The 22,633-nt window shown below is 52.1% G+C and overlaps 1 protein-coding gene across 1 annotated transcript; it reads right to left on the minus strand.

Moving 5' to 3' along the window:
* Positions 1 to 26: 26 nt before the first annotated feature.
* Positions 27 to 22,070, minus strand: PRPF8 (pre-mRNA processing factor 8). The gene is made up of 43 exons (XM_062012190.1): positions 21,988 to 22,070; positions 21,740 to 21,849; positions 21,489 to 21,657; positions 20,191 to 20,355; positions 19,873 to 20,091; positions 19,096 to 19,308; positions 18,607 to 18,732; positions 18,409 to 18,514; positions 17,689 to 17,879; positions 17,387 to 17,506; positions 17,118 to 17,307; positions 16,822 to 16,941; positions 16,286 to 16,420; positions 16,053 to 16,182; positions 15,599 to 15,795; positions 15,293 to 15,499; positions 15,040 to 15,203; positions 14,621 to 14,747; positions 14,306 to 14,498; positions 13,661 to 13,848; positions 13,207 to 13,445; positions 12,453 to 12,599; positions 11,402 to 11,612; positions 10,979 to 11,095; positions 10,651 to 10,898; positions 10,285 to 10,464; positions 9,133 to 9,268; positions 8,340 to 8,509; positions 7,787 to 7,916; positions 7,459 to 7,605; positions 7,056 to 7,216; positions 6,178 to 6,369; positions 4,796 to 5,033; positions 4,517 to 4,645; positions 3,651 to 3,764; positions 3,349 to 3,522; positions 2,908 to 3,101; positions 2,337 to 2,576; positions 2,114 to 2,255; positions 1,624 to 1,764; positions 1,295 to 1,434; positions 910 to 1,112; positions 27 to 324 (listed from the first exon to the last, which is right to left on the minus strand). The coding sequence occupies exons 2-43, from the start codon at positions 21,837 to 21,839 to the stop codon at positions 170 to 172; spliced, it is 7,008 nt and encodes a 2,335-aa protein (XP_061868174.1). The 5' UTR covers positions 21,840 to 21,849; positions 21,988 to 22,070; the 3' UTR covers positions 27 to 169.
* Positions 22,071 to 22,633: the final 563 nt, after the last annotated feature.

The raw sequence follows: 22,633 nt of genomic DNA on the forward strand, positions 1-22,633 counted from the left end.
GATCTGACTCTCAGCGCTCCCCTGGCTAAAAAACAACCAACCAACCAACCACATTTATTGAGGCACCACCCAGGGTACAACAACCGGAGAGGGGCCGAGGGGAAGGGACGGGAGCGAGGGGCAGGACAGACGGTGTTGAATATCAACAGTGTGGGCAGGGAGAGAGGGATTAAGCGTAGAGATCCTCCCGGTCGGCGGAATAAACCTCCCCCTCCTGCAGCAGGGCGAAGTTGAGGAAGTGGGAAGGGCGATGGACCTCGTGGTAAAACTCCTTGGGGTTGGCGAGCTGCAGCTCGTATTTCATGTTGGGGTCGTGGCGAACACCTGGAAAGAGAAAGAGTGTGTCACGGGGCTGGAAACCCCCAAATCCTGCTCCCCCCACACGTGCCAAGGCCCTCTGCCCTTCCTAGGGATGGCTGAGGCTGATTGTGGCAGAAGACAGAGTCTTAAATCCCCCAAACCATCACCCTTTGGGTTTCTTCCCCCTTGAGATTCCCACAGCAAGGATCCCACAACCCTTTTCTAGGGCTTTTCCCACCCTCTCCCCCTTTTCCCACCCCTCTCTGGGGTTCAGCACACCAGCACCTCCCCTCACTGCCCCACCAGGCACAGCTTTGCTCTTGCATTTGCCATTATCATCTCTCCTGCCTGCCAGGGATTAATGATTCAGTGGCAACAGCCCAGACACCACAACCCAGACAGAGAAGTTGTCTGTTTCTCCCCTCTTTAGCCACCAAAAAACCCACCCAGCCACCAGCCATCCCCAGTGCCAGCACCAAGGGAAGGTCACACCACAATCAGCCACTCAGAGGAAGGTCAAACTCCACCATGGGTAAGGAAAGCGACTTCCTCCTCCTCCTCACGCTCTTCCCCTTGCTCCCCTCCTTGCCCTTTCCCAGGGCAGCTCACCCATGAAGTTGTAGTTCCAGGAGCCTTGTGCTGGGACCATGAAGAAGCCAAGGAAGCGATCTGAGAGCAGCATCTGCACCCTCTCATAGTGGGAGGGCAGGTAGCCCTTGGGGTTGTTGCCCTTGTCTGTGTTCTGCCTGCCCCACTCGTAGCCGCTGGGGGTCAGTTTGTAGGCTGTCAGAGTGCAGGACCCCGGGGTAAAACTGAGCAAAGACAGAGAGATGGGGCAGGTCAGACTCATCTGGGGTGAAGGAGGGAAACCACAAGGGAGTAAGTGGTCCCTTACAGGCAAATGCTTTTGGTTTGGGCACATGGTGAGGTGTGAAGTGCTGCAGGTCCAAGCCTGCTGTGCCCATGGGCTCGCAGCAGCCTCTGTGCCCCTCACCTGCAGGTGATGATAATGGTCTTCTCCCCATCCCAGGAGGGGTTGTCAGCCATGACCTTGGCGTGGGTGGTGACATCCTGTGGTGAAAGCTGAGGGGACTCGTTGGGTTGGGTGTGAATCCACCCCAGAGGTTCCATTTCCTGACGAGAAGAGAGTGTTTGAAGAGAGGAATCAATCACAAAGATCCCACAGGGACCACTCTTGCTCCTCATCCCCCATCAAGTCCCACCTCAACAAGTGACAAGAGGGAAGCCCTCCACCTCAGGTCCCTGTTACTGGAAACAGTGACCTTCCTTCCACCCAGAGTGGGAGCAGAAGCTCAAACTCACCTTGAGATATTCATGCTGTGGCAGCTGCCCTGGGAGATGCACAGTCTGGTGTGTTCCCCACTGAGGCACCATCACGATGCACCGGATCTCCTTCACTTGGGGGTTATCAGGGGGGCTCACTCCATACAGGTAACCTGCAATCTGGGAACACAAACCACCTCAGAAGCCCACAAGAGACCTTCCCACAACCCTGTGAGAGCCAGGCAGGCCCTGCCCTTAGCTCCTGAGGACAGCAGCTCTTGGCCAACAGGTTCTTGCCAGAGGAGAACGTTGTAGTTTCACTCTGTGCTGAGTTTCTCCCCCAAATCTGGGTCACAAGGAGCCACCAAGACCTGGTTCCAACTTGTGTGCTCAGCCACACTGCCAGCATCTGCCTCAAGGGCTTCCCACAGGCAGCAGCAGCTTCCCAGTCCTTTAGGCACTGACTGCCCAGGACTGCTGTGTGCCCCAGCAAGGTGGGTTGCAACTGGAACACTCACTGCACACTCACCTGGGCCCGTAGGTCTGAGATACAGATGAATTTCTTCAAGACATTCTTGGGGAGAATATAGGTGTAGCCTGTTTCCTTGATATCATCTGATGAAACATAGATGTGGTTCGTCCGGAGGTGGAGGTTGGCAGCAGAAATGGCTCTGGGAAGAGGAGATGATGGTTTGAGGGTGCACAGATCCCCTTCTGAACACTCTTGCCCACCCCTTTGTCCTCCTTCCTACCTGACTCTCCACTCAGTCTTGGAGGAGAAGGTCTGGGTTTCGTAGTTGCTGGTGGTGGAGGTGATGATCTCGTCCCCGTGTTTGTTGACGGTGCGGGTCTGGGTGGCCGTCAGCTGGGATTGCTCCTTGGTTTGCTTCTCAATCTCTGCAATCTGCTGTCTCTGCTGGGAGGGGGCAGAGATCTCCATGCCCAGGATAATGTCTCGGATCTCAGACTGTGTCAGGGACGCAACGTTCACGCTGAAGAGAGGAAAAAACCCAAGTCAGGCATTGCAAAAGGCATCTGGGACCCTTCTGAGAGGCACAAGCTCAGGGCACTATGCAAAAGGAAACCACAGCTTCTGAGACAAGAGGAGAGACCAAAATCACATGAGGAGCAGATTAGAAAAGGTTTGGTGCTGGCATTTTTATCTCCCTTACTACAAAGTCATGAATAATGCCCAGTTTCCCTACAAAGTTGACAGCTCATAGCCCTTGGAAGTCCTCTGCTCTCTCCAAAGAGCACTCTGGCCACAGCCTTCAGAGCAAGAAGGATGCCTGGCAGGATCACTGCAGCTGGACAATGGCTTACTTGTTCTTCTTGCCATAGTCAGCAAGGATGAGATCTTTGAGCTGCACCTCCACCTTGATCCACTCCTCATCAGTCAGGGTTGGCCAGATGTGGTGAGGCTCTGTGATGGTTGTCTTGTCTGGCTTCAGGATCACTTTGGCTCGGTCGTTGTTGACGTGCAGAGCCCGGAGGATCAGGATCAGACGAGAGAATGCCTTGGAGAAGGCAAAAAACAAGCAGCTGGTCAGAAGGAAGGAAAGCAAAGAGCCAAGGTCCTAGTAGAGCACTCCTGTTTGGGCACACTGACAGTGTGTGCAAGTGCCAGAGGCACTGAAGGGAAATCCAGGCAGTTCCAGAGCCAAGTGCTCCTGAGCAATGCATTGGGAGGGGTCTCTGAAGCTTTGGCTGCTGCTTCACCCATCAGGGGCAAAGCAAAGGGCAGAGTAAGGGTGCTGTGCTTACTGTGTAGGAAGAGATGGTTTTTAGCCAGTCATCATAGAGATTGAAGAGAACCATCTGGGGTTCAGTAGCCTTCAGGATGAGATCACCAAACTTTTCCACTTTGAGACAGGCCTGGAAGGGCAGCTGCAGCTCTGAGCCCTTGATCACAATATTGGGGAAATCCAGCAAGTGCACCTGGGGTTGATGGACAACAGGAATCAGCTCACAGCTACTGCACAACACTGGTCCAGATCAAGTCAGGGATGTCCTGTCACCTCCCAGAGACCTTACAATGTCCCCCAGAGCAGTGTTTGCATTGTTACCTCCAGTGGGTCCAACATGCCCTTCCGAGTCACGATGATCTGCTTTGGCTGCTCCTCCACAGGAAGAGACCGAATCAAAGCAGCCACTTCCTCAGCAGTCTTCCACTTGGCCAGCTAAAGAAAGACAGCAGGGTTAGAGCAATCCCTCCCTGCCAACCACAGCATCTCCACAGCACTCTGGGGAATCAACAGAGGCTCAAACCTAATTCTAAACATAAAGACTGGAGTTTAGAGCTTGTTCCAGATCAGTGTCAGACCCAGAGTTTCCTCCTTACAGATCACAGAGGGCATTTCCCATGGCTGGAGTTCATTTACTCCTGACTGGCTGAGAAAAACCAGCTGGTTACTCCACCTCCCTGGCTTTGCCATCTGACAAGTCTCCTCACCACACTGGATGTACAGCCAAGTGCCACATGACATGACTGCAGCACTGCTTCTCAGGCTCTTACCCATCAGAGCCACAAAAACCTTGCAACATCAAGGCCTGCATCCTTTTACTTTTGTATCCTGTGCTAATGCCTGCCTGAGTACAGGTTACACCCTGAAACTGGAGCTTCAGACATGCTGAGAGGCAGGAAGATGATGTCTTCTGCTCAACTGAGTGTTCCAAGCAGTCAGAGCACATCTGACTCCAGGCTCTTTACCCATCAGAGCCACAAAACCCATCCAACATCAGTCCCTGCATCTTTTCCCTTTCACACCCCTTGCTAACACTTTGCCTGAGCACAGGTTACACCCTGGAACTGGAGCTGCAGACATGTTAGAGGCAGAAAGATGATGTCTTGTTCTCAACTGAGTGTTCCAAGCAGCCAGAGCCCTTCATCCCCAGGTCACAGCCCAAAGCAGGGCAGGCAGCTTGGCCCTACCTGTCCCAGACGCTTCTGTCCTGCCCACACAGATGTGTGGATGATCTTCAAGAAGAGCTGTCCAGTCCTGGGATTGAAGATGAAAATGGCTCCATTGATGGGTTTTGTGGTCAAATTCCCTTCAAAAGTCTGCAAGAAGAAGGAAAAGTGAAAGTGCAGTGAGGTGAATGCTCTCCATCAGGAACATCTTCCATCTCTTTACCTCCACAACCACCCCGTGCACAGGACATTTAAGAGTCCCTGTCCTTCCCCCTCTGTCATACATCTCTGGCCTCACACCTTGTGAATGGTCACTCTGTACACGTTGGTGTCATCCACAAACCAGATGATCTGGTTGGAGAAGAGCTCCCCATAGTTCTGGGAGGAGAGGTATGGCTCTGTGGGCTCAGAGGAGTACAGCTGCAGCCCCTTACGGATCCGTTCCCTCAGCACGTACAGCGCAGGGTTTGCTTTCATGATTTTGGCCATAGCCTGCTGGATCAGAGGTTTGCTCCCAGGGAACCAGTTCCCATAAGCACTGTAAGAAGAAAACAAACAGAAGACTTGAGTTTGTTGTCAGTAGCTCTGAGAGGAAAACAGCCATGCACAGGACTTTCTGCCCGCTGAATGTCAATTGTGTGGCTTCTGTTGCTGTGTCCTTGGGAGCTGTTCACCTGCAGCTTCTCCCCTTGGTGGGAGGCCACAGCACACACATGCTGCAGTCCCAGAGAAGCTCCATCTTCTCCAACAAGCACACTGGCACACAGGCCTGCCTGCTTGCTGGGACTTTCCCACTAGTTTTCTAGTGAAGAACAGTTGTGTTCACTGTTAGGTGACCTTGAAACAAGGCCTGACCTTCAGCTCCAAAAACAGCCTGACAGAAGTCCCTTCAGAAAAATGATTAGTGAGCTGGGAGAACTGAACCATGAGCAGACATCAGCCAACATGGAAGGACTGTCTAGATAATAGAACCATAGAATGGTGGGGGTGGGAAGGGCCCTGCAGAGCTCCTCCAGCCCCAGCCCCTGCTACAGCAGGCTCCCCTCAATCAGGGGGCACAGGAACGTGTCCAGGTGGGTTGGAAACCTCCTGAGAAGGAGCCTCCACACTCTCCCTGGGCAGCCTGGGCCAGGGCTCCCTCACCTCAGCACCAAAGGACTTTCTCCTCCTGTTCCAGTGGAACTGTTTGTGTTCCAGCTCGTGCCCATCACCCCTTGTCCTGGCACAGAAAAAAATATGCACCCCATCCTCCTAACACCCATCCTTTAGGTAGTTGCAAGTGTTGCTGAAGTCCCCCTGAGCTCAGTCTTCTCTTCCCCAGGCTGAACAGCCCCAGGTCCCACAGCTTTATGTCCTCCCACAGGTGTTCCAGCCCCTCAGCATCTTGGGAGCCCTGCACTGGCCTCTCTCCAGCAGTTCCCAGTCTCTCCTGAGCTGGGGAGCCTGGACACAGGACCTCAGATGAGGCCTCACCAGGGCAGAGTAGAGGAGGAGAAGCTCCTTTAACCTGTTGCCCACACTCTTCTCAACACACCCCAGGATGCCACTGGCTTTCTTGCCCACAAGTGCACAGTGCTGCCTCATCCTGCTGGCTGCACCCCTCTGCCTTCTGCCTAGATCACACCCCAGCCTGGCAATGCACCTCCCAAGTGCAGTGCAGACACAGAAGGTGCAGCTCTCACCTGTGCAGGTTGTAGGCCAGGTCGATGGCAATGAGCACTCCAGTGGGTGATGGGTAGATGCTCATGTTGTCTGTGGTGTAGTCCAGGAACTTGGCTCTCGCGTAGCGCTCGATGTCGTGGGAATCGTAATCACCCCAGCGCAGCTGGATGTCGATCCAGTACTTCTGAGTGGTGGTGCTGTCCATCACATCTCTGAGGAGACAGAAAGCAAGCCAGGGCAAATCAATTTTCTTGCACAAAAACTCTCCTGCAGCTGCTGTGTGCCTATGACAGGGAGTAAGTGCCACCAGGCATGAACACTGCTGCCAGCTTCCATCTGTGTACCGTCCTCAACAGGGATTCTGCCTCTCTCCTCACACAGCAGCTGAATGCAGAAGCTTTCAAGAGAAACCCTCAGCCTGTGGGGTTCAGCTGCAGGTTTAAACACAGCAGCAGTTACAGGTTTAAACACAGCAGCAGCTACAGGTTTAAACACAGCAGCAGCTACAGGTTTAAACACAGCAGCAGTTTCACTTCTGCTGTGTAGCTGCAAGGGTCATCTCCCATGGGGATTGCCTGGTGAGGACTCAGTTGAACTGAATCCAGCAGACAGTGTCAAATTCACTCCAGATCCTGGCCCAAGGACAACAGAGCTTTTGGGGGGTTTCCTGAAGAATCCACCAGAGCCCCTGAGCTCTGGCTCAACAGGAGGGAAGAACAGGAGCAAAGACACTCTTCATGTTTGGCAGAAAGCAGTGCCAGGAGGTGCTGCAGCCATCTACCCAAATGAACTCCTGCACTATGCCAGGCATGATGGCATCCTCCTGTGCCCCAACAGAAAACCAACCCCAGGTGCCCAAGACACAGGTGCTTTGGCTCAGGATGAGGGAAACACTCACTTGGAATCAGCAAGCAATGATGGACGTGACACATTCCACTTATAGGAAGCAAAGAGAAGGATATCTGCACATGAGGAATTCATCTTGTATGACTTCCTGGGATGGATTGTCTCTTTCTGCACTGTCTCAATCTCCAGAGCATCCAGTTCTTGATCAAACACCTGGGAAAGAGGCAGTCACAGATGAGCTGTGTTCAAGCAACCAAGCTGAAGAATCCATCCTCAACACAGAGCTAAAACAGGCACCCAGGAAAACCCCCTTTCCTCCCTTTCTCTGTCAAACTGTGAAGAAGGACTTGTCCCTGTAATCCCTGGGACAAGCTCTGCTGCTGGCAGGAGGCTGTTGGTACACAAGGAGCACAGATGTGCTGCACAAAACCAAACCAAGTGAACACACTGCTCACCTGACACAAATCCATGACAATGCTCTCGTGGATCTTTTGCCACAAGTGAGCTCGGAAAATCTGGATGAGAGAAATCTTCAGTGTGGGGATCTTGCCATGCATAAAGATGCCTGTCAAATCCAGCTGCACCTGGAACCCAACATACACCTACAAAAGGAAAAGCAGCTGTGAGAACACGTGACAGAACAACTGATGAAGGTTAGAAAGCAGAACAGCTACTGTTAAGGAGGTTCAGGTCTAAGGAGGTGTTCTGAAGAATTGCTTAGATGGATTAACTGCTCCCACACTTCAGTGGGAGCTCCTACAGGCAGTAACTCCAGGTACTTACATTGGCTCTGTTAATGGTAGGAGACCACCAGAGGGTGAATCTTCTGTTTGGAATCTGGTTCAAACCTGATCTCTGGGCATTTGTCAGCTTCTTCCACTTCATGGACTCCTCAAAGCCACTGGCCTTCTCCCTAGAAAGGGCAGACAACTGTGTACCATGTCCCTCATCCCTGCTGACTGTCACCAGGCAGGAACACACACACACACACTGGGAGAGAAGAGCATCTCATGCAAAGAGATGTCCATGGGCTTGCCCTGACCCCTGAACTGTGCAGCTTGTTCAAGTGATGACTGACAAACAGAAAAGACTCAATGTCCATCAACCATATCTATGGAGATATTGAAAAGCTGTTTAGCTGAGGTGCTGAGGGCCATGGGTTAGTGGTGGGCTTGGCAGTGTGAGGGCAGTGGTTGGGCTTGATGAGTTTAAAGGTCTTTTCCAAGCAAAACGATTCTATGACTCTATGAACCAGCCCAGCTTGAGCTGGAGACGCCTCCTGCTGCACCACTAAGCTCCAGTTTGCAAGACAAGGCTCCATCAAAGTTTCTCTTACCAGAAGAGACCTTCCCAAGTGGGGAAATAAGTGCCCTTGAAGAGAGTGTGCTCCAGGATTCCTTCCACTCCCCCAAGAGCCTGGATCATATCCGTGCGGTAGTTGTTCAGGTTCCAGAGTTTGCCATCGTGCCGCTGGTGTGTCCACCAGAAGGGGTTCTGCTTCAGGACCTGGAGACAACAGCACCCTGGTGAGCAGCTTTGTACTCACATCATTAAACCTGCCTGTGCTAATGGAAGGAATCAAGATGATGAAGCTTTTACTTGTTTGCTGACATGGTCATGTCCTCAGTCCCAGAGCATTTGGTTCTCAACAGCCTCTACTAGGGGAGTTCTTATCACTCTACAACTACCTGAAAAGAGGCTGTAGTGAGGTAGAGGTCTCTTCTCCCAATTAATATGTGATAGGACATGAGGAAATGGACTCAAGTTGCCCCAGGGGAGGTTTGGGTTGGAGCTGAGGAAGAACTTTTTCCCTGAGAGGGGTGTCAGCCCCTGTGCCAGGCTGCCCAGGGAGCTGGGGGAGTGCCCAGCCCTGGAGATACTGAGAAGATTCAGAGATGAGTTGCTGAGGGCTGTGGGTTAGTGGTGGGTTTGGCTGTGTTGGACTCTGCTAAGTGGTTGGACTGGATCCTAAAGGTCTTTTCCAAGCCAAATGATGCTGCGATTCTGCACTAGCCCAAGCACACAGCTCTTCCTGCAGCAGACGGACACCCAAGTGCAGCTACAACAATGCAAGGTGGAAAAACATTGTGTGAACCCCACACTCAGCCAGAGAAACTCCCCATTGTTACCTGATACTGTTTGAAGTCAGTCCTGACCCTCCACCCTTTATCATAGGCCAGGGTGTGCCGGTCCTTCTGGAACAGGGTGTTGATGCGAGGAATCCCCCTGTCCCACGAGTCCTCCAGATCCTCCAGCGTCAGGCGCCTGAGGAAACAGCCCCACACTTTGTTACCTCTCAACTGCACATCAACACATTGATGAACATTTCATCCAGGGCTCTCTTCTCAAACACCAAGCACTCAGAGGCTCAAAGTGCCTACAGCCTGATGGCAAACAGCCCAAAGGACAAGCCTGTCCTTGTAACTGTGCAGAACTCACTGCAAAAGGGCCTGATGTCAGCTTTTCCTGGCACCACCTGCCACAGCACTTCCCTCAAACTGCCATGGGTGTACTTTCTGCTCACAGAGTCTGTGCCACCTCCAGAGGTAAGAGAGCAGCTTTGCAGGCAGGTTGTAGCACGTCTCATGGGCCCAGCAAGGCCTCCAGACCCTGACACAGCAGCGTGTCCGTGTGGGCAAGAAGCCAATGGCATTCTGGGGTGTACTGAGAAGAGTGTGGGCAGCAGGGCAAGGGAGGTTCTGCTCTCTCTGCTCTGCCCTGGTGAGGCCTCATCTGGAGTCCTGTGTCCAGTTCTGGGCTCCCCAGTTCAAGAGAGGGAACTGCTGGAGAGAGGCCAGTGTAGGGCCAAGATGATAAAGGGACTGAAGCACCTTCCTTATGAGGAAAGGCTGTGGGACCTGGGGCTGTTTAGTCAGGAAAAGACTTAAGTGAAGACCTCATTAACACCTCCTAAGTACCCAAAGGGTGGGTGTCAGGAGGACAGGGAGACATTTTTTTCTGTGATGCCCAGTGACAGGACAAGGGGCAATGGGCACAAGCTGGAACACAAACAGTTCCACTGGAACATGAAGAGAAACTCCTTTGGTGAGGGAGCCCTGGCCCAGGCTGCCCAGGGAGGGTGTGGAAGCTCCACAGCAGGTTTCCAAACCCACCTGGACACGTTCCTGTGCCTCTTGATTGAGGGGAACCTGCTGTAGCAGGGGCTGGATGAGCTCTAGAGGTTCTTTCCACCCCCCACCATTCTGTGACTCTGTGAGACAGCACAATACCTCCTGTCCCCCCTCAGACACACACAGAGCTGGTTGCAGATGGAAACACACCTGTTCTGGGCTATAGCCTCCTGTCGTTTGAGGGCATACTCTGCCCACACTCTCTGAGAGTCAATGAATTCACTTTCCCAAGGCTGGATGTAACGATACAAATTTGGGATGAGCTGATCCTCCTCGTGGCTCATTCCTGAGCGGAAGTGAGTGATGCCAACATCAGTCTGCTTGGACCACCTGGAGCAAAGAGGCACAAGAGGGAATTAGGAGCAGCAGGACTTCACAGGCCACACTGTCATGACCTACTGTAAAGGCATCATAACTCTGTAACTCAGAACAGTTTAGCATTCTGAGATATTTCAATGGGAAAGAGCATGTTACAGAACACTCAGCCCATGCAGGCATTAGAGCAGCACAACTCACCTCAGGTCAGACTGTGGGATGAGAACGTGGCCCATGGACAGCATGCCCAGCCCTCCCAGCTCCTTAGGGGTGTAAAACACCACAGGTGGGAAACGACTGGGCATTTTGGAGTTCAGCCCAATTTTGATCCGAGTCTGGATTTTATTCTCACACTTCACCAGCAAATCAAGTAACTCCTGAGTATTTACAACAGCCTCTCGGAAATAGGTCATCAAGCCAATCAGAGCTGTGTTCCATTTATTGACAATCTAGGAAGGAAAGCAAAGGAGTCAGTCTGTTCTCCAAGCATCTCCAGCAAGCTCTCTCACACACCATCTTCTCAGCTTACCTTAGTGAAGGTTGTGGAGCCTGATGCCATGAGGATCTGCCTCACTCTGTTGTGAAACCTCTGCATGGACTCATCATCCACCCGCAGGAAGCACTGAGCCGTGCGCTCCTTGGTGACCTAGGAGAGCACAGGCCCATCAGTTCCTTCCTGAGAGCCCCCTCTCCAATACAGACAGAAAAGCTCTTGCCAACATGGGGAAGAGAAGAAGCTGAACCTTCTGCAGCTTCAGGGACCACGACATCCCCAGCCAAGGACTTCTCATCCCTCCCAGGAAGGAAAGATGCTGCTGAGTTCATTTTAACTACCTGCTTGTGGTCCCAGTGACACAGCTGTCAAACACATGCTGCCAGCCCCTCCCCAGGCAGTTACAAGCCCTGCTTAGATGCCAGGCACAGGCTGAGCAGAGATTCTCTCCCACCCTACCTCATTCTGCAGGTTCCAGACCCCATCCTTGTGGGTGAACTCCTCGTAGCTGGTGCGGCACTTGGGCAAGATGCGACACTCAAACCCACACATGTTGAAGAGCAGATTGGGGTTGTCTTTGCTATACACAGACACAAAGCTGTTCTCCCACTGCACTGTGGTGACTGAGCGAGGCAAACGGTTCTTGATGTCCCAGAACACAGCACGGCCGCTGGAAGACAAGATATGCACAGTGACAGGCTGCTGCTGCTGAAGAAAAGCAGCAACTGGGCAAGTTCTTTCCTAGTGCTACAGTCTCTCACACCCAGCAGTCACACCCAGAACTACAGCACAGACCCCTCACCTCTTCCTCACACCCAGAATTACAGCACAGACCCCTCACCTCTTCCTCACACCCAGAATTACAGCACAGACCCCTCACCTCTTCCTCACCCAGAATTACAGCACAGACTCATCTCTTCTTCCTCACTCAGAATTACAGCACAGACCCCTCACCTCTTCCTCACACTCAGAATTACAGTACAGACCCCTCACCTCTTCCTCACACTCAGAATTACAGTACAGACCCCTCACCTCTTCCTCACACTCAGAATTACAGTACAGACCCCTCACCTCTTCCTCACCCAGAATTAAAGCACAGACCCCTCACCTCTTCCTCCTTACAGCACAGACCCCTCACCTCTTCTTCCTCACCCAGAATTACAGCACAGACTCCTCACCTCTTCCTCACACCCAGGTTATAGCACAGACCCCTCACCTCTTCCTCATTACAGCAGACTCCTCATCTCTTCCTCACCCAGAATTACAGCACAGACCCCTCATCTCTTCTTCCTCACTCAGAATTAAAGCAGACCCCTCACCTCTTCCTCACACCCAGGTTACAGCACAGACCCCTCACCTCTTCCTCACCCAGAATTACAGCACAGACCCCTCATCTCTTCTTACTTTTCCTCCCAAGCACCTGCCTTCCAGTCTCCAACAGCTATTTCTCACGCTTAACTTCCCCATCCTCCCCCCACTCATGTTTTTGCCCCCAGACTGCAGCACTGACAGGTTCACGTCGTGCTTCATGAGGCGCATCCGAGCATCCCGGGGCCAGCACTTCTTGTTGTTGTAGCCCACGATGTTCTCGTTGTTGGGGTCTGGATGCTCCGTCAGGTAGCGCTGAATCAAGTCTCTGGCCTCATCTGCTGTAAACCTGCAAACACACACACAGAAGAGGATGTGGAGTGACAGGATCAAACTCTCACACCACCAGTGTGGCCCAACAATGAGGACTTGCTTATGGACAGCTGTTTGTCATAGACTGTTTGAAGGTAACTAATTGCTGTGCCTCCCATTGAAAGGGGTTTCAGTTTCCTTGGCACGGTGCAACCTGTGACTGTTTGGGTTGTCTTGCCATGAAGAGACATGAAATGTTATGTCCACTTGCTGGGGAGCCAGAAAAAGCTTATTCTACCAGTGGAAAATCAGTAACAATTGAGCTTTTGACATTGTTGCTTTTCTACTGGCAGACGTGAACTGAGGAAGCAAGAGGGGGATGTGGCCAGCCAGTTGTTTGAGGAAGTCTGTCCAGTCCAATACTGCTGAGCTTTCTTAGCAAAGGGAACAAAAGCCTGGAGCAGGAGCATATGAATTCCTTGCCTTCACAGCACCTGCTACAAGATGCCAGAATCAGAGAATCTGAAGGGTTGGAAGGGACCTCAAAAGCTCATCCAGTCCAACCCCTCTGCCAGAGCAGGGCCACCTGGAGCAGGTCACAACACCAAGTTGAGCTGAGGAGAGCAGGGCCTGGGAGCTCTCACCTGAAGAAGATGTGAATACGGTCAATGTATCTGCAGAAGAGGCGAATGGGATGGGCAACCTCAGTGGCAATGTCCTGGAAGCTGAGGAAGTCATTTGGCATCTGGGGAGGCCCAGCCATCTCACTGGCACGGTGCAGCCCCAGCACCAGCAGGTCCATCACGAGCCCATAATACTGCACAATGAAGGATGCAAACTGCAGCCCACGAATAATGCCATAGGAGTTGGTGTGATTCATGTCCTGAGGAAATGAAGGGCAGCTATGAGAACCTGTCACAATACATCAGACACCTTTTACTTGAGCAGCTGCTCTTCAGCACAACACAGAAGGGTTTTCTTAAACCCTCATCATTTCTTCCTCTGGCAAGTCTTGTGTCCCCTTCTCCCTCATGAGCCTAAACCTTCTCAGTTTTACAGTCCACATCCCCTGATCCTTCTCTGACAGCAGCTGGTTACCTTGTAGTTGATCACCACGTTGTTCTTGGCTGTCATGTAGTCAGCAATGTTGTGATCGACGATGAGACGCAACAGCCTGTTGAGCAACGTCAGGTCAATCTTCTCATACATCTTCTCAAACCGAGACTCCAGCATCACATTGCATTCACCTTCACTTGTTTCCCAAACATCCTGCAGGTTGTTAATGCCTGAGGAGACAAAGAAGCTTCTTGTGTTATCTGACACGTCACAGCACAAGAAGGACCCTTCTGAGGCACTGCAAGTCAACATGTTTCCTCTGTAATGCCTCAGTTCTCAGCTTCTGGTCTATTCAGTCTATCCACAAATGAGATTAGACATATGTAACCAACCACAAATGCCATGGAAGCTCTCCTCCTCCAGTATATACACACACATATCTATATAAACCTACAACATATAGTCTCTAGATTGTAGTGACTGTTCACAGAATCTTAAGGGTTGGAAGGGACATCGAAAGCTCATCCAGTCCCACCCCCCTGCCAGAGCAGCACCAGCTAGAGGAGGTCACACAGAACTATTGACTGCAAGCTGCAAGTATGAAAACTCAGCTCCCAAGGGGACTTGTTGGAAGGAAGCTCCTGATAAATAAAGTCAATAGTTAGTGAAATGTAAGTCTCCACTAACCTTGGCACCACTTGTACACCAACAGTGGAGGAGGTTCAGTGTCAGCAGGTTTGATCCACGGAGGGAAGAGTCTTCGTTTATCAGCCTCATACCACAGGTACTGATCCAGATAAGCATCTGTGATTTTCTCCAAGGGCTCAACATCATAAACAGGAACTAAGTGGCTGTAGAGATCCATGAACTCGATACCCACCTAAAATAGAAGAGGCAAATCCAAGGTTTTACAGCTGACAGAGAAGAGCAAGTCTTAGGTCCATTCATTCCCTGAATGCAGTGTAGGTTTTGGCATGGGCTGGCTTTCACCAGCACACTCACCTCCTTGAAGGCTCTCTGAGTTAAAAGGTGTCGTTTGATTCTGGACAGAGCTTCATGAGGATTATCATAAGCCTGTTCAATCAAGCCCAACTCCTCTCTCTGTGACTGATTCAGACGAGACTTCACACTGCGAGGGAGAAGGAGGTGTGTGAGCAGGAACGAAGGGCCACTCATGAAAGACATTGTTAAACCAAGCAGATCAAGACAAGGTCTGTAACTCTGCACAATTCACATCCCCAGGAATAGAAGCACAGCTTTGGTTTTGCCCCAAGTGGTAGAATCCATAAAGAACCTGCCAGTGAACCTTGGTACTACCACAACCCACATCAGGGTAAATCTCACAACGTGACTCCAGGAATAAGGGAGATCAAAATACCTCCAGAAACCTTTTCCCAGTGCAGACACTTCCCACTGTTTACCTGTAAGCTTCCTTCAGCCTCTCCAGGGCTAAGATGAGCAACTTGGTGTCATGCTTGTAGGACAGTGGGGGGAAAGGAATGGGTGAGAACCTCCTGCTTTCCAGCCAGTGCACTGTGGTCGTGTACACAGCAACAGCCTCTTCTGCCGTGATGTAGGGCCCATCCTGCAAGACCATAGCAGCAGCATTAGTCAGTGAAAGCTTCCCTAAGGAGACAGCATCAATCTGGGCAACCTCAGGCAGGACACAAGTACCTTCAAGTAATTATGCTGCCGCTCCTGCTCAGCTTTTAAGTAGAGTCTGGTCAGTCGACCCAGGTTCTTCTTGCAGACGGTTTTGTCTACTGTGGCACCCCGGCGGATCCGCTCCCTGTTGTAGTGAGCTGTGTTTGTCCACCAGTCAGCTTTTGCCTTCACATACCTCAGGATCATGTTCTCAATAGGAGTTGGCAGCCCTGGCACCTGGTGAAGGACAGTAACATGAGGTATGTAAGAGTGAGAAGAGCAGTTCTACCACGGGAGACGTGAAAACTGAACGGCCAGGCCAAGTGAGAGACTTGCCTTCCAGGGGATATTGGCCTTCCAGCACCTCCAGGCCTCACTCAGATGCTGCAGGATTGTTCTGGCTTTGTTCTGTTTGATTCCTTCTGGCATCATGTCCAAAATGTCATGCATAACAGCTGCCCTCAGCTCCAGGTCAAAGTGAGACTCCACACGCTGCTTTGTGACAGTTTTTGCTACACCCTTTGAGTGACGGCCTGGAAAAGGCAATCACTGATGAGTTTGGAGCAGATAACTAGGAAGCTACAGACCCCACAGTGCTATGGAGCAGGGAATCCCACTTCCATTTGGAACCTATTCTGGAGGCACCAGTCTCTTAAGACCTCTAAACCAGTCAATAGCTCTTGGGATTGACACAAACCAACACTTGGAACAAAAGACCTGGAGTTTGAGCTGGCAAATACTAATCTTTAGCACACATTCTTCCCATGCCCAAGATTCACAGTGTGCTAACCTTCAAACTGCCTGGCCAGCAGATTCCCCAGCCAGCGTTCCAGCAGTGGTGTGATGCCCCTCATGAAGAACAGCCACACTCTCCAGCCTGGAGCCCAGAAGCCACAGCCAGGACCTTTGCCCACAGGCCCCTGGAAAAACAAAGTCATGGTAAGAGCAGGTCACTTAATGGCACTCCAGAATCCCTCCCTTGTTGTTCAGTTTATGTGGGGTCACTATCACATGGAAACTTACTGTGTTAAACCTGTAGTAGATGAGATGTTTCAGGTCCTTGCACATCCGAATCTGCCTCATTAGTTTGTACTTGTATCGGTACATTCCTGTCAGCTGACCCACGTGGGCAAAGATGTACTGCAAGCCATCAGCCAACTGAAACAACAGAGGCACAGTCAAGCTGAGGCACTCTATTAAGCAGTGTGGCAAGACAAGCCAATCTTCAGGTGAACTTTGCTCCCAAGTAAAATAGCACACAGAACAATGAACATTTCATCCATTGCCTCAAGGAGACAGGTTTGTTTTCCAGGCAGCAGCAGAGCAGGTCAGGCCATACAAAGCTCCTAACACTGACTCACATATCAATGGATTCTTATAAACTAGAGTAAAAGAGGAGTACCATGCAGCACTGTATGCTTTCAGTGTTCCCCCTCTCCTTAACGCTGCAACATCGAGTCATTTTGTACATCATACATAAGCCTGCTCAGATGTTCCACTCCTCCTCTCACTTCCCCTCTTCACCTTTAAAAACCCCAGTAAAATCAAACTGATCCTACTTGAAATGCATCCACATTCCCAAGCCTGTACTGGACGTGGCTGTCCACCACCAGCTTGGTGAGCCGCAGAACCTCGCGGCACAGATGGAAAGCGTTCCCAAAGCGAGACTTCTTCCTTTCCTGGGAGAGAAAAGAAATCCAGGATGTACAAAACAATGTTATCTAAGAGTGAAACAGTCCCAATATGGTCAGTGTAACAACTGAAGAGTTGAGGCACTGTGGCCTGTCTTGCCACATTCGTTACTTAACCTCCAGGCAAGCGTTGCTCTGGAGTTAAACAGCGTGTGGATCCATACCTTAGTGGTGAGGGTCTTCACAGGCTTCAGGTTGAAGTTGTAATCCAAGTGAAGGTAGTTCAGGTTCTTTCTGTGGATCAGCAAGTTGAGCATGTTGTAGCCCTGGCGACACACCTGCAGGCCCACTTCCACCCAGTCCAGCTTCGTCGACTGGAAAAACTTGGTGGCCTTGAAGGAGCGGAACAGGTACCTGGGAAAGAGCAGAGGGTATCAGCAGCTGAATCCTCACCACACACCAGCAGTTCCCTGCTGACCAGACCCACACTTACCTCTTCTTCTGGGCCTTGGGAGGTCTGTGCTTGAGTGCATTCAGCACATAGTATTTGAGTAGCTTCTGGTAGGAGACTCTCACCTTCACTGGCTGGCCAGCTGGGCAGTGCTCACGATACCTGCAGAGACACCACATTTCCATTTTGCAGGTAACTCCCATTCCTTAGAGAACAAGTCACTAGAACCAATCCTGAACACTCTAGAAACCAGTCACCACTGGATGTCTTTAGTTTGTTTTCCTTGTACCAAAGTAATAACATCACCAGGACTACAGCACCTCTTCCTCCAGGAAAGAACTCACCAGTTCTTGACCAGTGGGATATCAAGAGCTCTCCGAGTCCTCCCAGATCTCAAGTTGAAGGGTCGTGGGGCCCACAGCAGGGCAATGCCATTGGCTGTGTTGTCTGTGTAGAGTGGGGTATCCTTCAGGAAAGGTTCCACAAACTCTGGCAACTCAAATTCTTCATCGTCGTCGGGCAACGGCTCCTGACTCTGAAACACAGCAACACCCCACAACGTGTTTCCCAGCTGCTTCTGCTCAGTTTTCACAGTTAAACAAGTGAAAAACCAATGTCTTTGCTCTCAAGGTGTGAGAGTGTGACAGTGCTGAGGATCACAGAAGCAAAAAGCACTCCACAAGGCCCTAGTGGGCCCAAGAAATGACTTTGGTTACTAGCCCCTGAACTGGGAGTTATGGAGGTAACTCAAGGGAGATATTGGTTCCACAAACACACCAAGGACAATCAAAAAAGGTAAATCACCTAGAAGAGGACTCTAAAATAACAGTGCTAATTGTGCATTTGCAGCCTTTATCCTACAGAGATCAAAGCAGACAACTTTGTGCAGTAATAAAAGACTCCAAGTAATAAAAGAGCACAAATGGCAACTGTGGGCTTTTCCCAAAGGGCTATTGCCTCCTCCTGCAACACCTCTGTGTGCCACACAGATGCAAGGCTACAACCAAGATCCTAAAGCCCTGTCACCTCCTCACACAGGGTTTTCTCTTGGGCAGGGGACTCACCTTGACAGAATGTCTGTGTGAAATGGGGTTGATGAGAGGATCGAAGTAAAAAGCCGGGAGATCGGGATCTTCTGTTTTGATGAAAACAACGTTTGGTGTGTGATACCTGCAACACACAACAAATATTGGAGTATCCTGACAGCTTTCCCCCCTTTCCCAACCCCTCTCCTCCCTTGCTCTTGGGGCTGCAGCTCTCACCAGGTGAGGTGGACGTGGTGTGGGAGGTTGTTGTACAGGTAAGGGAAAGCGATTTTGTACTCTGTCCTGATGGGCTGCCTGATGATGATTTTGTTGATGTCATTAAATTCGTTCCAGTCTTCATCCCTGAAATGAGACAAAAAGAAAGTTGTATATATGAGCATTCAAGGGGATAGAAAGGCAAAGACTTTTGGATGAAGACTTTTATCAGCACTTTTCCTTTCGCCTTCTCTTCACACCACAACGTGTGAAGATTCAGCAATGGATTTCTGGAGGTTTTATGGGTGAGTGAGTGCAAAGGATCATGAGCTGTGTGAGATAAGTCTCTGAACCCAAACAGCAAAGAACCATTCAGCAAAAGCAGGAGGAACATCACAGACCTAATGCTAAAGAGAGTGAACCTAAAGACAGATACTTGACCACACATTAACATTCCCAGCCCTCCTCCCAGATAACCACTCCCTCCTTCCTCCTAAACCCAACACTTACTGGAGGTTGATGTCTCTAACAAGAGGCTCGAACTTGGGACCTCCAGGAATGGCCATGTTCAGAGCTTTGGAGGTAAAGAATGCTTTCAGGTCAAACAAATAGAAGTAGTTGTCATCCACGAGGTCGGTGAGCAGCTGGTTGGCCAGTCGGTAGAGCGTGGACATCATGGGCAGAGTGAACTGCCAACGCTGGTATGTTGAACCATTCACATACCTGCCAAAGCACAAAGCACAGGCACTCAGTACACAGCAAACAGCTGGGCCTTCACCAAAGAAATAACCCAACATCAACCATCCTCTGCAGAAAATACCACAGGCAGTTAACACGTGGGTCCCTCTAGACAAAACGGGCTGCTCAGATCACTGTGGATTACATCTGCCCAGACAGTACTGACTGCTCTGGTTCCTCTTCCTTTCCCCCTTCCATATCCAAACAGATAAACAACATCTGTGCACTAGCAACTATCAATTCAACTTCCAACTAGACAATCCAGGTTGTCATCTTTATGGCACAGGAAGAAACATCAGAGCTGTAGCATTAACTGGGCAGCAGCCCTCCTGGACTGAGAGGCTTTGTTTGCCCTTGCTGGACACTGAAGACAAGAGTTACAGCTTTACAATAACGTTCTCCCTCCCATCCTTGAGTGGTGAAGGTTTTCTCCCCACCACCATCATGCACAACCCAACCAGGGGTTATGTACTGCTCTGGACAGGGCAGTTATGCAGTGCATTTCTTTTCCCCTCTCCCAGTGACACGTGCCGTTGGAGAGTCACATACTTCCTGTTGTCTTTCAGTGGCTGGTGGTCATAGAACCAGTCCAGCACTGGGGCATCCTCCTCTGGATCCAGCTCAAGCTGAATGGCTTCCAGGGGCTCCACATCCAGGATGTTATCAGCATAATCCAGAGGAGGTTCTTCATCATCAAAGGGGGGGAATCTCATCCTCTTGAAGTGCCGTCTGTCCCTCTTCTCTCGCCTCATCATAATCCACATGGACCTGGCACAAACACAGAGATCATTAAACAGGGGTTTTAACTGTGGCTGCACAAGTGTTTGCTCACAAGCTGCCAGGAGGGTGAAGGGAGGAGGCACTTACCCCCACTGAGCAATGTACACTGGCTCGATGACCCAGGGAATCTCATTGACAAAGGAGATGGCTCCTGTGATGTGGTACAAGACAGGAACGTCTCTGATCTGCTCCCAGGGCATGGGCATGTTCTCCAAGAGCTTCAGGACAGCGTGAGGCATGTACTTCAGAGCACTACAAACACAAACCACAGCAAATCAGGAAGGGATTTCAAGAGACCATCCACCTACCACGAGCCCAATTACCTCTACATCTCTCACTCCTGAAACCTGGCTCACTTAATCTGTTCTTAACAGCCTCATGATGAATCCACAAACCTCTTATTCCACCCTCATGCTTCATTCACTATCCTACCAAAAAGATTTCTACTGGTTTGGCTTCTAAGAGACTGTTACATATCCAGAATGTTGCATGAATGTCAGGAGTTTAGTGTGTAAGTCAGTGCAAAGGATGATGAGCTGTGTGACACAGGCCTCTGGACCCACCACACAGCAAAGAAGCACTTAGATGCTTCATGATCACATTAAAATGTGTGCTTGCTACTTCAGACCCTCCCCCAACTTCTTCTAAGACCATGTGTTATCCAGAGGTATGTTTTTCTCACAGATTCTAAGCAACAACTTCCTTCTCTTCACCCTCTTCTGCATTGTTACCCCAGTGCAGGTGGTTACTCCATCCCCCTTGAGCTGCAATCCATGCACAGCTGACACTCAAAAAGGAAATGGAGCTGCAGCAGAGAGTTCAGTGCAGGGCCACAAAGATGACAAAGGGAGTGGAACATCTCCTCTGTGATGAAAGGCTGAGGGAGCTGGGGCTCTTTAACTTGGAGAAGAGAAGACTGAGGGGTGAGCTCATTCATGTTAACAAATACATCAAGGGTGGGTGTGAGGAGGATGGAGCCAGGCTGTGCTCAGTGATGGCCAATGATAGGACAAGGGGCAATGGGGACAAGCTGGAAGAGAGGTTCCAAAGACACATAAGGAAAAGTTTCTTCCCTGTTGAGGTGAGGGAGCATTGGCAGGGGCTGCCCAGATGGGCTGTGGAGTCTCCTTCTCTGGAGACATTCCAGCCCAGCTGGACAAGTCCCTGTGTGCCCTGCTCTAGGTGGTGCTGCTCTCCCAGGGGGGTTGCCCTGGATGAGCTTTGCAGGTCCCTCCCAACCCTTCAGATCCTGTGATTCCACTACCCAGAAAACCCTTTGCAGAAGAGTCTGTCCCTTCTGTCCCGCTGAACGAGGCGTTCTGTCAAGGCAGCACAGCGGGCCTCCGTGTCCCCCGCAGCGGGGGGGAGGGGAGGGTCTCCCTTACCCCAGATAAACGCGCTTGTCGTGACGGAACTTCCTGTTGGTCATGTCGCCGTGGTCGCGGATGATCTTGCGGACGTGCTCGGGGGGCATGTCCTCCTTCTGCGCGTCCACGAAGCCGAATTTCCTCTTCTCCGCGTAGCGCTTGGCCTGCAGCTGCTGCCACTTGCGCGCTGCGGGGACAGAGAGGCCGCGGGCTCAGCCCAGCTCCCGCTCGGCACCACGGGGGACGCCCCGGGGCCGGCCTTTACCCACCTTTCTCCTGCAGTTTCTCCTCTGACATGTAGTCGGGCAACGGCGCCAGCGGGTTGGGCACCGGGGCGCAGCCGCCGCGGTACGGGAACACGGCGGCCATGGCGACGGACCTGCGTGAGGGGGGGAAAGGCTCAGAGCAAGGCCGGGGCCGCCGCCGGCCTCTCCCTCGCGGCCCTCAGCGGCACCCCCAGCCCAGCCGCGGCCCCCCCCGCCCCCGCCGCCCCCCGCCCGCGCTCCATTGCCCTCACCGGCGGCCGCGGGCGCTTCCCCACCGCAATGGCGGCCCAGCGCCGTCTCCACCGCGCCTCGGAGACCCGGATGTGAGCGGGGCGCGCGGCCAGCACAGCCGACCAATCAGCTTCGGAGCAGCGGCACAGGACAGCGGTCGCAGCCTATCAGAGCGCGGAGGCGGGGCCGAGGGCGGAAGAGGAATGGATGTTGTGCTCGGCTGTCTCCGCTCCTTCCCTTCGCTCCTTCCGATTGGCCGAGCGAGGTAACGCTGGCAGCCGCGCGCCGCCTCTGATTGGATCAGCTCACTCCGCCCGCAGGGGGGCGCTGTGGGGCCGGCGGCGCCGCGGGGACGCAGCGGGGCGGGGGGGGAGGCCCGGGACACCCCCGCGCGATGGGACATCCCAGCGCCCCTCACGGCGGGGTCCCGGCCGCCCCCTGTCCGATCACAGACCGGGACACCCGCCCTCGGCCCCGGCGGGGCGGCACCGCGCCGCAGAGCCCCCGGGCACCGGCACCCGCCCTCGGGGCTGAGCAGGGTGGGGGCTGCCTGAGGGGCGGGACGGGGCCGAGCAGGGTGAGTGGTGGGATGAGGCTGAGCAGGGTGAGTGGTGGGATGGGGCTGAGCAGGGTGAGTGGTGGGATGGGGCCGAGCAGGGTGAGTGG

The sequence above is a fragment of the Colius striatus genome, chromosome 20 (assembly GCF_028858725.1).
Source record: "Colius striatus isolate bColStr4 chromosome 20, bColStr4.1.hap1, whole genome shotgun sequence".
Taxonomy (NCBI): domain Eukaryota; kingdom Metazoa; phylum Chordata; class Aves; order Coliiformes; family Coliidae; genus Colius; species Colius striatus.